At 42.5% G+C, this 15,576-nt stretch overlaps 1 protein-coding gene across 1 annotated transcript; it reads left to right on the top strand.

The window, feature by feature from the left end:
- The first annotated feature begins 4,714 nt into the window (after positions 1 to 4,714).
- Positions 4,715 to 15,545, top strand: CALML4 (calmodulin like 4). Its single transcript, XM_032233171.1, has 5 exons — positions 4,715 to 4,732; positions 5,178 to 5,208; positions 7,122 to 7,262; positions 11,594 to 11,782; positions 14,880 to 15,545. Exons 1-5 carry the CDS (start codon positions 4,715 to 4,717, stop codon positions 14,975 to 14,977), a joined length of 477 nt encoding a protein of 158 aa, XP_032089062.1. The 3' UTR covers positions 14,978 to 15,545.
- Positions 15,546 to 15,576: the final 31 nt, after the last annotated feature.

Raw genomic sequence — 15,576 nt, 5'->3', positions numbered from 1 at the left:
TCACTTGGCAAGAAGGTGAGGAAGTTGTGGGATGTGAACAAAGGATGAGGAGAGCTTGTGCAAACTACTAACAACATCCATTTCTTTGAAGACTTGCCAGGTTGTAGTAGCAGCTACTCTAGGTGCAGATGCTACCTCCAGGATGTAGTGGTGGCAGCTATAAAGATAAGAAGCAAATTTGATTATGGGAACAGTTGAATGAAATGCATTTCACAAGCGGAATGTCAACAGATTTATTGGCCTTCAATATGACGCAGGGCTGTAGTCTGGGGGAGACAAATGTATAATTGAAGGTGTGGCTGTTCCTTGTCTGCAACTTTAGAACAAGCCCCCCCTCCCCGCCCTGCTACTCTGGCTGCCCCAAACAATGAACTAAATCAGAAAGGAAGATTGTTTTAAGAAATGATCTTAAAAACAAGAGGTTTTCTCATATTACTGAAGATTGGGACAGAAAATTATTTTGGGGGGAGAGAGGGCTGATCAGATTCAAACTAGCAGGTCCCTGATCTTTCTGCAGCATTTGGAGGCCAATTAAATCTATGGCCACCACCTCTGGAAGACAACCACTTCAAAAGAAAAAGGATCAACCCGATCTTTCTAAAATTCCTTCCTGTTGGGATTATGGGCTGCCCTTTGGTCTGCTCCAGCCACCTCCTGCTTGGTGCCCTCCGGATGTTTTGGAGATCAATATTCATCCCCTACAGCCAACATGGGGAGATGTTAGCCTATCATCTGGAGTTGGGGGGGGGCAAGCGATGGAAGCCCAAACTGTAGCCCATCCTGCCAGGAGGAAGAAGCAGGCTCTCAAACTGGATGGGGCTGTGTTGGTCACAGGAACTGTGGTTCAAAGGCATTTCAACACTTCAGATGCTGCTGTGACCAGAAACATCTGTACTCTCCTGCTTTTTATTTTTCCAGCACACCTGCCTGTCTCCTGGCCTTTCTGGGGTTTCTCCTTCCCTCTCTTTGAATACTCAGGGTGGGAAACTCCACACCTAAGAAATGCGCAGACGCATCCTTTAAAGTTCAGAAGTTCTCCACTGGAGCACCTATGGGGGGATGTGCACAGGGAAGGACAAAAATGGTACGGGGACTCTGAGCCCAGTCAAAGCCCTGGTCTACGAAGGCACTGAATTAAGTGAGGCCCCCAACCCTTGGCTTCAGTCCCACTCTCTTACTCCCTTTCAGATGCTGCTGCTGTTCTTGCATTTTGGAAGCCTAGAGAAGGTCCTTGGTAGTCCAGAAAGGCGTTCCCAATTCTAGCCATTGGGAAGTCAGTGGGAGACCAGGCCCAGATGGTTGCTAAGAAGAACATGGGCATTTCTGCAAAGTTGGCAAGAGCAGAGCTCGGCTAGGAAGAGTCTCTTCCTTTTAATAGTGAATTGTCACTGTTTAGAAGCACAAAGTTTCCCAGCTTGCGAGGGACCAGTTTTGGCATTCTGGAGGGTGGTAGTCACTCATCCACATTTATCAGTGACAGGAAACCTCTTAGGAAATTTTTGTGCAGAAATTGAAAAGAGAAGCCTAATTTTTTTAATTTATGGTTTTGATGTTTAGCTATGATAGATGATAGAAAGAAGAGTATTGTGGTGTAAGTGTAGAGAGAGGTTAAAATGTAGTTGTATTGATAACTGCCGTGAAGAATATCAGAGGTCACTGCTGTGTTTTTCTTTTCTGTTTAACTTTTTTCTTTTGTTGCATTTTTTTTTTTTGCTTTCTCTTTGCTTTCTTTCATTTTCTCTTCTTTATATATGTTGCATTAGTTTATATTTAAAAAACTCTAATAAAATTATATGAGGGGAAAGGGGAATTCTGGAAGATGCTAAGTTTGAGGAAACTGTGCTAGCATAGGATGCTCTGAGGGAGATAATCTGAGTGGCCATAATGATGCCACTAGATTTGGGGGACGGGGTAGAGAGAGAGAGAGATGCTGCCTAGGGAACAATCTGACCAGCGATGGCAGAACTTACAGCTGCAGAAGGACAGGGAGAGAGACTCAGAAAGGGCCCCTCCCTCACTTCTGTAGTGTTAAAGAACCCGAGAGATTTGTATTATCAGACTTGCAAGAATCTGTTCATCTAGTTTTATAATAAAAGAGTAGAATTAACTTTTCTGGTTGTGTTTTCTGCCTGGTTTATCTGGGAAGGCTGACAGCTGTTTGAACAATCCTATCCAATGAATGTACATCAGTAGCCCTACATCTGGCTGCAAGGTTGTGTCACAGGGATTACTAATAAAAGAGAATATTTATAGCTCAGGGTGGAGCTGTGAAGTCCTTAGTGCTCTCTGAGCTTGGCTATATTCTTGCAGATGTTTCATTACCCACCTAGGTATTCTCTTCAGTCCACAACCCAGCTCAAAAAGTACCAAGGACCATACATGGAGTACAATAGGGCTCCCTATTAGGTGCTATGCTGTTCAACATAAATGAGTTTGGATGATGATCAGAAAATAACACCGTTTACGTAAAACAAGCAGATAACAATCAGCTTAGCCAACAGTATCAAGATTCAGGAGAATCCCATGACGAGTAAAAATAATAAGCAAAAATCAGGAAGATGGATTTCAACATGGACAAATGCCAAGCATGGAAAATACATTTGGGTAGAGCAAATTAAAGGCATGACTACAGAATGGAGGAGACCAGTGGACCACACATGAAAAGAATCTGGGTGTCTTGGTGGTCACAACAGAACATGAACCAAGAGTGTGATTGGTGTGAAACTCCCCCCCCCCCCGCCCAATGAATCTAAGGCTGCATCGACAGAAGTTTAGTATCACAATCAAGGGAAGCCCTCATTTCTCCTCTGTAGATGTTGGACTGGGAGTCAATATATTTTTTTACTTCTGGGGACTGTAAAGATGCTGAAGAACTGGAAAGAGTCCTGTGCAAAAAAGAACAACAGACATCGTGAGGGGCTTGTAGACAAGACCCGGATATGTTTTGTCTAAAAAAGGGAGGCCTAATAGCCATCTTCTAATACTTGAAAGGTCCCAGAGAAGAAGAAATGAATTCATCACTATCCTTTGTATTATCTGAGAATAGGACAAGAACCAGTGAGATCCCATTGAAAATGAGGAATTTCATGAAAATGAGAGCTGCTCAGCCTCCTGGAGGGGTGGGCCCTCAGGGATCTCATTATTCAATGCCTTTAATAAAACATGTTGCACTGAAAAGGTGCTACTGGCCTCCTTTGATGTTTGGCTACTATAGGCTAACCTGGTTCTCCTACAAGGAAGATGTCAACTCATAAAGCATTTGTATGTCTGTTATCACATTGCCATGGTGAGGAAAGGGGAGAAGCCCATTCCACACAGACCTTCATCTAGAGTCGAATCTCAGATTACTACAGCAGGTCTGTAAGGGGTGCACCTCATTGGAGAATGTGATTTATGACACAGACTGAGGGGAGGGAAGAAACGGGCAAAGTTCAGCCATAATTTAAATGAGATCAGATCTAACTGCAAAGGGGTATTGCCGAAAAGGTGTTCCTAATAAATGACTGGTTTTTTTTTGAAACTTGGCTCGAGGCTCATGAATTAATTAGGGCATCTTTCGGAAATCTGACAGAAGGTTAATATAAATTCTTGAGCAATGACACCAACTGTCTCAGGAGGTGGTGGACTTTCCTTTGCTCCAAATGTTTCAACAGAAACTGGATGGTCATCACTCGGGATTGCTGTAGTCCAGAGGTCTTCAAACTTGGCAACTTTAAGACTTAGGTTTCTGGGAGTTGAAGTCCACAAATCTTAAGTTGCCAAGTTTGGGGATCCCTGCTGTAGTCGTAGGTTCCTGCAATGGGCAGGGAATTAGACTAGATGATCTCCAAAATCCCTTTCAACCCTCAAATTTATGATTCTAAGAGTTACTTACTGCTGAACTGATTATATTTATTGGTTGTCCTTGATACACAAGCTTGTAGGCAGCCCATGAACCAGCCCAGGCCACCATTGACCAGAAGCCCAATATTGTGGCAATTTCCTCTCATTAATCAGGGAGATACTTAGCCTCTGTGCTTAGCCTCTCTTCACCTGTGTGCCACAGAAGTCAATATAGATTCTTGTATTGCTGTTAGTAATTGTACTCAAAATGTCTCCTGCAAAAAAAGAAATGAAATTTTAGATAGATCATTCTAAATATTCAGCCATTTTGCCCTTTCAGCCTGTTCCAATGCCTAGAAAGCAAGCTTGTAATGGGGTGATTTATTTTTGTGTTAAGCAACATGTTGGGCTTTGCAAATGAGCACACTGTCAGGCCTGCAGCCATATTTCTCTTGGATCTTTGGCCTGCCACACTTTATATTATTCTATTATGCCTTTTCTATAGTGGGGAAATGGGTCGGGGGGGGGGATTGTACTGAGTTAGATGCTATGTAGCCAAAACAAAATTCTTTCTAGAAAGCCAAGGTCATCCTTTGTCTCGGCACCTCTGCACCTGACCGGAACTGGATGGGTGTAACTGCCAGCATGGCAGTGGGAGATTGGACCATGTGATGGACTGGTGGGTGTGTGGGGGGGGGAAATCTTGACCTTTCAACTGGGTGGGGAAAACTGAGCAGCTTTCAGATTCGGGTTTTCCCAGGTGTGCCATTATGGTTCTCTTAATAAATTGGAACTTTGAGCAATACTTTGCCTTGGACTCTGATTTAAATTTGGATGCTATTTGGAACACACTTGGGTTGAACCCTACATGTCTTGAAGGAGGCTGGAGACTATGAAGCCAGGCATGCAAGTGAATACTTGAAGTCTTCGGGAAGATGGTGTTCTTATTTGCTCTACGCAGTAAAAAATTCAAGTCCTTGTCAAGAAGAGGGAGCTGAAAAATAATTCCCGCAAACACAGAACGGTCCCCGATCTGGTTGCTGTTGCTTAGCTAACAGCTATCACTTCAGCTGAAATTTGACCCGCAACCTGGATTGTGTCCATGACAACAACAGGTATTTATTACACCTGCTACCACTCTCTGGGATGAGCGGACTTCGCCCCTTCGTGAACGAGGAAGCTGGGGGTGGAAGGCAGGCAGGGCAGCCGAGGAAGAACCAGCATCCGCACCCCAAAACCTTCCAATGGTGACTGGGGACAATTTGGCCAGTACTGTGGGTGACTGAGTGGAGAAACTTTATTTGGTAGAGCAGAATGACGTCTTTTCATCGTTGTTTTTCCTTTCTGTCTTGCAGGCAAAGTTTCTAACTCAGGATCAGATCAATGGTACGTATCTTTCTCATTTCAAAGGGCAGCTTCCCACCCTTCTCTTTTATGACTTGTTGAGTCCTGGTCTTCCTTGAGAAAACTTCACTCCAGCTTTCTGGGAGGGCAGGACTGGCCCCTTTCCACTTCCCTCTGAAAGAATCTGTAAGACCAGGAGGGGCACATCATGTGATCATTCAGCTGGTTTCCATTTGGGGTGATTTTACATTTCTTGCCCATTGAAGTGTCAACTTCATTATCTCAAAAACATGTGATGGAAAATATTTTTAATGAAAGTTTTTATTATTATTTTTAATACAAATGACATGAACAAAGTATTGTCCAGGTTTTTCTCTTTTGCATCCTCTTTTATACATAATCCATGTTACATCATAATTCTATTTCCAATTTCAGCTTATTCTCTTTCCATATTTTCCATCGTGAACTTATTTTTTTCTTATCGCATAAACAGTATCACTAATTGTCCCTTCAAAGTTATACCAAATTATCATTTTGTGATTCCTCTTTTCATCTTTTTTTTAGTTTCTTTTTCTTCTTTTCTTGTTCTTCAATTAAGCCCTCTTTACTCTCTTCTCTTTCCTGGTCTGGGTGCTCCATCTACATTTCTAGCTTCTCCATGCCATCTAAAGTTTCACAGACATTTTTTAACATCTCAAATAGTTCATTGTACATCCATGATACCAATTTAACTAAGTTAACAGTGATGGAAAATATTTTTTGTACAACTTCATCTATGAAACTTGCAACTGATCCCTAGGTAAAAAGTTCCTGCCCATTGAAGATTGTCAGTCACACTCTTTGCATTCTTTAAAAATGCCACAATCCTTGGCTTGCTTTTCAGGGCTACATTAGCATGCTGATGACCTCTTGCTGTATTGTCCTTTCCAAGAGTTGCTAGATAGCAACTATATTGCTTGTGGGGGGGGAGTATAAATGCTGGGAGAGAAGAGATCTGGCTGGGTTTCTGGAAGAAGAACAAGCTGTCCTTTTGGTTGGGGGCACTTTCAAGGCCAAGGGGGCACCAGCCGTCAGCTAAGATAAGAGGGCCAGAAGTCACCTACATTTGGGGCTTTGTATACCTCACTGGCTAACCTAATAAGTGCAATGTCAGGGTTCCAGGTAATACATCCACAGCAAACATCTCTGAGGCAGGTAAATTCCTCAAAGAATAGGTTTATTGCATAATATCATATTGGCACAGTTCTGATGAAAACCGACTCTGAAGGTTCCCATGGTTTTCACCTAATTAAAAGTAAAAGTTTTCCCCTTTTCCAAAACAATCAGTCACATGGTCCAATCAAGGTGCCGTCCGATTGCCTGGTAATGCCACTCCTCTTCTCTCCAACCAGGTGTGAGAATGTCCTTGGTTCTCAGGAGAAAGTCCTTTGTTTTGGTCACAAAACCCCAGCTATCTCTGTTCCCCCCTCCCTCTCCCTCAGCTCCAGTATGGCAGCACTGAAGCTCCCAGGTGGCTTCGGTCAGGTCAGCTTCAGGATTGACATGCAGGGGTGAAGGTATTGGGCAGGACCATAGAAACTCAGATTCAAGTCCATTATCAGCCATGGAAGCTCAGGACTTAGACTAACTACAGGTAAGTCCTTGACTTATGACCAGCTGCTTAGCAACTCTTCAGAGTTATGACAGACCCCCCGCCCCCCACAAAAAAGGTACTCCTAACCTGGTTCCATAGTTCTGATGATAGTTATGTGGCCACATTTTCGAGACACAGCAACCAGCCTGCATTTATGGCCATTTGCATTTTTTGCCAAAACCCAGAAATAAGCTTTAGGCTTTATCCTCCCTCCTGTGGAGAGTTGAACCCAGAGCTCAGCTTCACGGAAGGAGAGGAGGACATTCCTTGCCTCCCAGCCTCAGTGATCACCCCGTGGCCCTTCTCCTTTTCTCCTGAACAGAATTCAAGGAATGTTTTTCCCTGTATGACAAAAGGCAGAAAGGCAGAATCCAGGCCAGCGATCTGATCGTTGTCATGCGCAGTTTGGGCACCAGCCCAACTCTTGGAGAGGTGACCAGGCACCTTCAGGTCCACAAAATTGGTAAGTGTCAGGAAATTTCCCTCCCTCCCTGCCTTTCGTTTGCTGTCTCACCCCATCCTGAGTAACATTTGGGGATCAGCCAAATGTGCATGTATTCCCAATGTTGTTGTCATGTATTGTTCTACTGTAGAAAAAGAGTGTGCCAGTGGCCCCGGTTGGAAAGATTTCAGGGGATGCAGCTACATATGCATGGTGCAAAACATGGTTGGCTGGGGAATTCTGGGAATTGTAGTCCAGAAATCTTAATCGAACCTGGAAAATGTATGATCATTCAAGCTGAGCACATTTTTCTAGTATGACACTGATACCAGAGGCTGATTTCCTTTTACCTTTAAAATATATGTGTGAAAGCAAGTAGGAACTGCCTTGGGCTCTCTACAAATAGATGCTATTCTATTCCAACGGTAAATGTATTAATTCGTCTTAAAAGCTAAGCAGATGAGAAAAGGGAAAGGTCTACATTAAAAGTAAAGATTCCCCTTGCACATATGTGCTAGTCGTTCCCAACTCTAGGGGGCGGTGCTCATCTCGGTTTCAAAGCTGAAGAGCCAGCGCTTTCCTAAGACGTCTCCGTGGTCATGTGGCCGACATGACTAAACACTGAAGGCGCACGGAACGCTGTTCCCTTCCCACCAAAGGTGGTCCCTATTTTTCTACTTGCATTTTTTATGTGCTTTCGAACTGCTAGGTTGGCAGAAGCTGGGACAAGTCACGGGAGCTCACTCCATTACGTGGTGCTACTGATTCGAACTGCTGAACTGCCAAAAAGCTCAGCGTTGTAGCCGCTGAGCCACCACGTCCCTCTGAGGTCTAAATTAAGGATCCTTAATAAAGGGACTGAAATAACATAGAATAACAGAGTTGGAAGCGACCTTGGAGGTCATCTAGTGTTTGAGCAGGAGAGTCTTTACATGTGATGGCGAATCTATGGCACGCGTGTCAGAAGTGGCACACAGAGCCCTCTCTGCAGGCACACAAGCCATCGCCCAGCTCAGTTCTGCCAGCCAGCTAGTTTTCAGGTCTCTGCCGTGAATGCTTGAGGGGGGGGGAGCGCCTGCAAGAGACACATGTGCGGGGGCAGGGATGGGGTACATGCATGGGGGTCTCATGCATGCATGGGGGTTGCATGCACATGTGGGGGCGTAGGGGCATGCACATTGCATTGTGCGTGCGTGTGCGCACGCGCTTTTGCGTGCGCACTTCTGGCACTCGGCACCAAAAAGGTTAGCCATCCCTGGCCTATACCATTTCAGACCAATGATTGTCCAGTCTCTTCTTAAAAGCCTCCAGTGATGGACCCCCCCCCCACAACTTCTGAAGTTAAGTCGTTTCACTGATTAATTGTTCTCACTGTCAATACATTTCTGCTTAGTTCTAGGTTGCTGCTCTCCTTGATTAATTTCCATCCACTGCTTCTTGTTCTGCCTTCAGGTGCTTTGGAGAGTAGATTGTCCCCCTCTTCTTTGTGGCAGCCCCACAAATACCGCAACACTGCTATCATATCACCCCTAATCCTTCTTTTCACTAGACTAGAGATACGCAATTCCTGCAACCGTTCCTCAGGTGTTTTAGCCTCCAGCCCCCTCTAATCTTCTTGGCTGGTCTTCTCTGCACTCTTTCCAGAGTCTCCACATCTTTTTTATATTGTGGTGACCAAAACTAGATGAAGTATTCCGAGAGTAACCTTCCTAAGGCATTACAAACCAGCACTGACACTTCACATGGTCTTGATTCTATCCCTCTATTATACTATAAATTTAAATTTGATCATAATCTAAACATAACAATATTTCACGGATAAATGAGCCATCAATCCTGGCCCATCAGTCCATTTTGCCATCATCATGCCACTTAAAGTTGGAAATAAATCAATTTTCTTAGCATGATTTTTCCATATCTTTCCAAATTAAAAGTAAAGTATGTTAAATTTCCACTGTGTTTAATAGTTATTTTGCCTTTATTTGTTTATTGAATGTACATCTTACATATGTGACTCACACAATTAAAATAGCAACAGCCAAAACTGTAAAATAGTTAAATAATACCAGAGAAGGAAAAACAAGCCAAAACCAGCATGGTTCCATAAAGAGTTTTGACAAAGTGAGAGAAAAAAAGGTCAAGAGAGAAAAATTCAACTTCACATCTTTTTTTAAAAGAAGAATCTACCTTCATAAAACTTGCCCATGAAAGCTCAGAGATTAAAGATCCTGAGCTGATCAGATGGAAAATTGACAGCCCAGGTTCAAGACCCAAGTGCCATAAAGCAGAGTGAGCTCCCATTACTTGCCTCCTGCCAACCTATCCGTTTGAAAGGATTGAAAATGTGAATAGATAAATAGGTACCACTCCTGTGGGGAAAGAACAGTGTTCCGTGCACTTTTGGTGTACAGTCATGCTGGCCACATGACCACGGTAGCATCTTCAGACAACGCTGGCTCCCTCAGCTAAGAAACAGAGATGAGCACAACCCCTAGAGCCGGACACAACTAGACAGGGGAAACCTTTATTTTGATTTCAAGCTTGTCATCTCAGCTCTGTTCATAATATTCTGCATAGTTCACCAGTTTTGAAATAATAGTTCTGTGTCCAAATTTGTGGTACTATAACCCCATGCAGTCTTTACAACAGTGCAGCATTTGCTCTGTCAACATCCTGCTCTTCATATCCATTTGTTCTCTGTTTGGTTCTTGGTGTTCTCTGAATTGGGTTGTTTTTCTGCAGTAAATTTCATTACTCGTCTAAGTAACATCAGCGCATACACTGGTAACAAAACATCTGCAAGAATGTTCAACGGCAGCTTTCTGGCTCCAGGGACCGGTTTCAGGAACAAAATCGTTTTGCATAGGAATGGTTTTGCACAAGCAACCTAGATCCCGTGCATCCACAGGTGAAGCTTCCCTCACTGGCCCATTGCTTGTGCAGTCTGGTTTGCAACAAGTCACAGACGGGGGTTTGAGGGCTGCTATTCTACAATCCAGCTCACAGAATATCAAGAATGCACAGTTCAGCCTGCAGCTGTATATATTCTCTATTGCCTGGTTTGTTATCTTTCTAAAGAAAATAAACCCTTTTGAAAATAATCTTGCAGTCTTGCCTTATGGCATTTTTACCCTTCTAAGGTTATTTTCTAAATGGGAACACGGTAAGCTTTTGAAATGCAAATTTCAGCAATTTTTGTTCCACAGATTTATTCAGTTTAAATGAATTGGGAGCTTTTTTCGGACTTCGGTTTGAATATCGTCACTATTGGCAAATAAAGTCACTATTGGCAAAGGAACTCTTTAGAACTCTTGTCAGCATCTACAATTGTTGGATTTGAAGAGCTTGCTTCAAGTCGTCATTGAACTGGTTCTGCAAAAAAAAATTTAATTCTGGTATTCTAGAAATAAAATGAAAACAATTCTACACTTTAAGGAAAGATCAGCTGAAATATGAAATATCATTCATATTCAAGGATATGAACTATTCTTCTGTGATGATACAGGAGAAAAGATGATTGGGAGAGTTTGAGGAAATCTTCAGAGCTTCAAATTACTTATCTTTCAGACGTCCTTTAAAAAAATTAAGCATCTAGTCCAGTGTTTCTCAACCTTGGCAACTTGAAGATGTCTGGACTTCAACTCCCAGAATTTCCCAGCCAGCGCTGGCTGGGGAATTCTGGGAGTTGAAGTCCGGACATCTTCAAGTTGCCAAGATTGAGAAACACTGATCTAGTCATTATGGAAAACTAGGATGTTAGCCTGGAGCAGAAATGATTCACCTTTTGGTATCTGGGCCCATGCTTGACCGTTGGGAGTGGAGCAAGGTCTGTAAAGCTACCCCAAAGGTGCTTTTTCAAAAGTCAACTGGACTGCCTCTGTTTTTTTTTCTTGAAGATGTTTAGCTTCTCACCCAAGAACCTTCTTCAACCTTCTGAAGAACCAAAGAAGCTTCTTGGATGAGAAGTGAAATGTTTTCAAGGAAAAACCAAGAAAATCCAATTACCTCTTGAAAAAGCATCATGGGACAACCTGGATGACTGAGAATCTCCAAAGACATCTGTAAAGCCAGAGCTATTTCACTCACGGGAAAGCAGGCAGGGCTAGGACATTTCACTCCTGGCAGAATTTGGGGATATCAGGAACTTTCTATCGTACTCCTTATTTTAAAATGTATTTGTGCATTTCCTTACTCCAAAGTGGGAGAAAGCCATGATCCAGACATGGGGTTCTAGGTTCCATACCAGCTAAGGATGACAAACAGGCTACCCTGAGTTACATGGAGAGACGTGCTAGGCTCCAATAGTATCTTCTTATACAGAGCTGACCTTGCACCTTCCTTCCCACTTACAGATGTCAATGAAGAGCTGGATTTTTCAACTTTCCTGACCATGATGCATAGGCAAATACAGCAGGAAGATCCAAGGAATGAAATCTTTCTGGCCATGTCAATGGTAGACCAGCAAAAGACCGGATTCATCTCCGTGGCTGAATTGCAGGCAAAGCTCATGAACCTTGGAGAAAAGCTATCCAAGGAAGAGGGTGAGTCTCATGGAAAGACCCCTGTGCCTTGACCCCTGGAATGAGGCTTCTTTCAAATGCAGTGGGGCCTTTCAGGGCTTGGCGTTAATTCATTCTGGGAGCTGTGATGGGTACTAAAAAGGATGAGTCCCAAACAAAGCAGGTGAGTTACCACGTGACCCTTTGTTTCGGCTGGGAAGAACTTTCTGCCTGTCTCTTTTTTCTGTGTGGGTGACCTTCCCAGGAAGGCCTTCCTGTCTGCCCTCTGTGGCTGACCCCCCTCCTTTTGAGCAACCTTCCCAGCATGGTTGACTTCCTGCTCATTCCCAGTAGTGGTTCCCCTCTTCCCATAGCAGCACGTGGAATACAAAGGCCAAGTACTGGGATGACGTTTTCATGTCAAAATGCATCCAGAACCAAATCCGATGAGTTTGAAGCAGTTGAGTACTGAGGTACCACTGCAAAGGAAGATGTAGGGGAAGAGGGAGTGATTCAATATTCAACTTTTTTATTTTTTCTTTAAAAAAAAAAAAAAACACAAATATGTCATCATTTGTCAATCATTAAGACATTAAAGTACAATTTTTTTTTGTTGTGTGTATCCCTCCCTCCCTCCACCCCCCCACCCCCCCTCCTCCTTCCCCCCCCCCCCGACTTCCCAGAACCCGTACACGGTATGGATTTTTAACTAACACAGTCTAAAATCTATTGAGAAAAAAGAAATAAAGAAATTAATGACATTCTAGATTGACCTTAGCTTCTTCTTACTGAACTGACTTTTAACAGTTTAAATCATTTCTGATCTTAAGCATAGGCTAACTGGAATTTCTTAGTCCCGTATTTATTTTGTATATAGTCAATCCATTTTTTCCAGTCTCGTTTATATCTCTCATTTGAATGATCTTTGAGATATGCCGATATTTTAGCCATTTCAGCTAAGAAGAGGGAGTGATTAATGGTTGTTACATACCTGCGTTTCCCCTAAAATAAGACCATGTCTTATATTATTTTTTGCTCCAAGACGCATTAGGGCTTATTTTCCTGGTAGGTCTTATTTTCAGGGAAATACGGTACTAAATGCACCTGCTTGGCTGACAGTCTTAACTGGGGCTTATTTTTGGGATAGGGCTTATATTATGAGCATCCTGAAAAATCGTGCTAGGGCTTATTTTCTGGTTGAGTCTTATTTTCAGGAAAACAGGGTATCCTTGTTAATTAACTATATTAATTTGTGTGCCTGAGTCTTCCCCAACCTGATGTCCTCTTGATCAGGGCTAGGCGATTAATTTTCCCAAGAGTCACATGAGAAACGGGGAAAGTTGTGGAGGGCCAAACCAACAGGGCTGTGAAGCTGCAAAGGCATGAATGCAGACATATGTAAATTAAAAAGAAAATAGCAGTCACCTTCAAAATAAAAAGCAGTGCAGTTTTATTGTGTGCATGGCACATACTTATTTACATTTGATTTCTGATTTCCGATTGTCCTCATGCAGACTGGACAGAGACAGCCAAAGGGCTGAATGTGCTCAGGGGCTGTAAAATGCCCAGGTCTGTTGTAGATGTACCAGACTCCCATGGCATCGTTTTCAATCCACTGGTCAAAAGCCAGCAGCCAGAAAGAGAACAGGTGTGTAACAATCTTCCCAGCTGCTGGGAATAAGTCATCCAATTGTGTTGGGATCTCCCAGAGTATCAGTATAAATATTGCAGTCCAGAAAACCATAATGATAAAGCTGGAGTTCACAGAACATCATTTTTCCTATAGATTTCCCTCCACTTCATAATGTTTCTATTCAGCATAGTAGATATGGTAATTTGGTCCAGGATCCTGTCAATTGGTAGAGTATGTTAAAAATCAAGCATCTAGTCTCTGCTAAGAAGAACCTAAAAATCTTCTGTAATGGCTCCTCTCCTAACTTGAGAAAGTAAAGACTCTTGAAACGGATTATTTCAAAAGGAACCTTTAATCAAACAGGATGAAAACCATTAGAAGCAAAGCAGCATCTGAAAACCTTTAGGCCATGCAAATGGGATTAAGCTGATAATGACCCCTCCCCTTTGTCCGAAATGCAGATTCTGACCAATACACAAGTGTGAAGATGCTTCCTTAACTCTTCTGCCCTGGGAGTCAATAAAGCACACGTTCCCATGGCTATCTCTAGTTATATATCCCACATGGCTACCATAAACATCCCTCCAGAGATGTTGGGACCTTCAGTCTCCCGGTGACAGGAAACCAGTTATAAAGTTGTAAAACTCAATTTTTTCAGGTGGAGGGCCAGTTTCCAAAAAAATAAGCACTCAGGATAAAAACTAATAGTGATTTTATTTAAATTCAAAATAAACCAATTAAGACACATTTCCTGATTATTTTTTCTATTTTTAAGAGCTTTGTAGTTTCAGATTCTGTACTAGGAGAAATCAACAAGAAGGCTAAGAGAGCTCCATCAAAACCATGGAAGGTGTATGAAATAACCAATGCTAGAGATGAAGAAAAATGTGTTTTGTGGCTGGGAGCAACCAAGAAGCTCTTGGTTAATCAATATTTCTCCTCCTCCGTGGATATCTTCTTTATAATAATCACTTTCCAGGTTCAGACATTTGACTCATCTAGGTGGCTCTCTAGTTTGTTCCTAGCTTTAAGAACACTGAGCCCTGGTGGCCTTGTGGTTAGAATGTAGTATTGCATGCAAACTCTGCACAGCCAGGAGTTTGATCCTGAATGGGCTCAAGGTTGACTCAGCCTTCCATCCTTCCAAGGTCGGTAAAATGAAAACTCAGGTTGTTGGGACAAAATGCTGACTTTGTAAACTGCTCAGAGTTCTGTAAAGCACTACAGAATGATATATAAGTGTTATGGCTATTGATCTATAATGTACTTGGAGGTATTTGAGTTAGTCTTATCCCAGACTTCAACCTGCTTCAAACCAAGTTCCTACATCATGCGCCTTTGTGATGTGGGAACCACCTATTCCAACAATTGTTTCCTTTAGCTGTTGCATTATCATCATTTCATCCTCCACCCATCCACAATTTGACATCCTAATTAAAGATCTGAAATAAATAGTCTAGATATCTGTAACCTGAAGTGTTTCAATTATTCTTCCATTGCTTACAGTGGACACCCTTTTGAAGAATGCCAGAGCTGGACACAACGGACTGGTGAAGTATGAAGACTTAATTCAATCAATCACGCTTGCAGTTGATGATTATTGAATTGCAAAAAGATACTTGGCTGAAGGCAACCATGCAGCCTTCATCGATTCTTCCTGGAACCTGGGCTCTGCTTGCCTTTTTGTCTTTAAAAATAACTGCTTTGTGGCAAACAAAAATAAATATGTTAAACAATTAATAAAAAGCAGAAATGTTGGCTCTTTCTTGTGTGAAATCTATTGGGCTTATTTTCCGTTTCAGCTAAGTTTCTTTGATTTTTTTTAAGTAGTCAAAAAGAAGGTGCTCATGAACTGGAAATACTTTTCAGTATCATGCAATCTATAAAGTTTGATTTTGTGAGGTGGCACATTGTAAAGAATCTGTATGATTCAGCTGTGTTGTGATCACTGAACTCGATGTGAGGAACGCATCAGAAGCAGCTACTGGAACCAGAGATTCTCACGGGGTTTTAAGAAGAATCTGGTAACAAGGGGCTGAGCAGTCATCCCACTCGCACGACAACGTACCCAGATACTCATAAAGTGTTGTACAGACTCTAGATTGGCAGCTCTTGGTTTCAAAGGCAGCCAGAAATAGCAAGCTACAACTAAGGTCCTTTCAATTTGCACTGGTTTTTTGAACAGTATTTTCATTACAAAATT

This window comes from Thamnophis elegans, chromosome 16 (assembly GCF_009769535.1).
Source record: "Thamnophis elegans isolate rThaEle1 chromosome 16, rThaEle1.pri, whole genome shotgun sequence".
NCBI classification, from domain to species: domain Eukaryota; kingdom Metazoa; phylum Chordata; class Lepidosauria; order Squamata; family Colubridae; genus Thamnophis; species Thamnophis elegans.
Note: the sequence above shows the minus strand (reverse complement) of the source record. Positions and strands in the feature narration are given on the sequence as shown.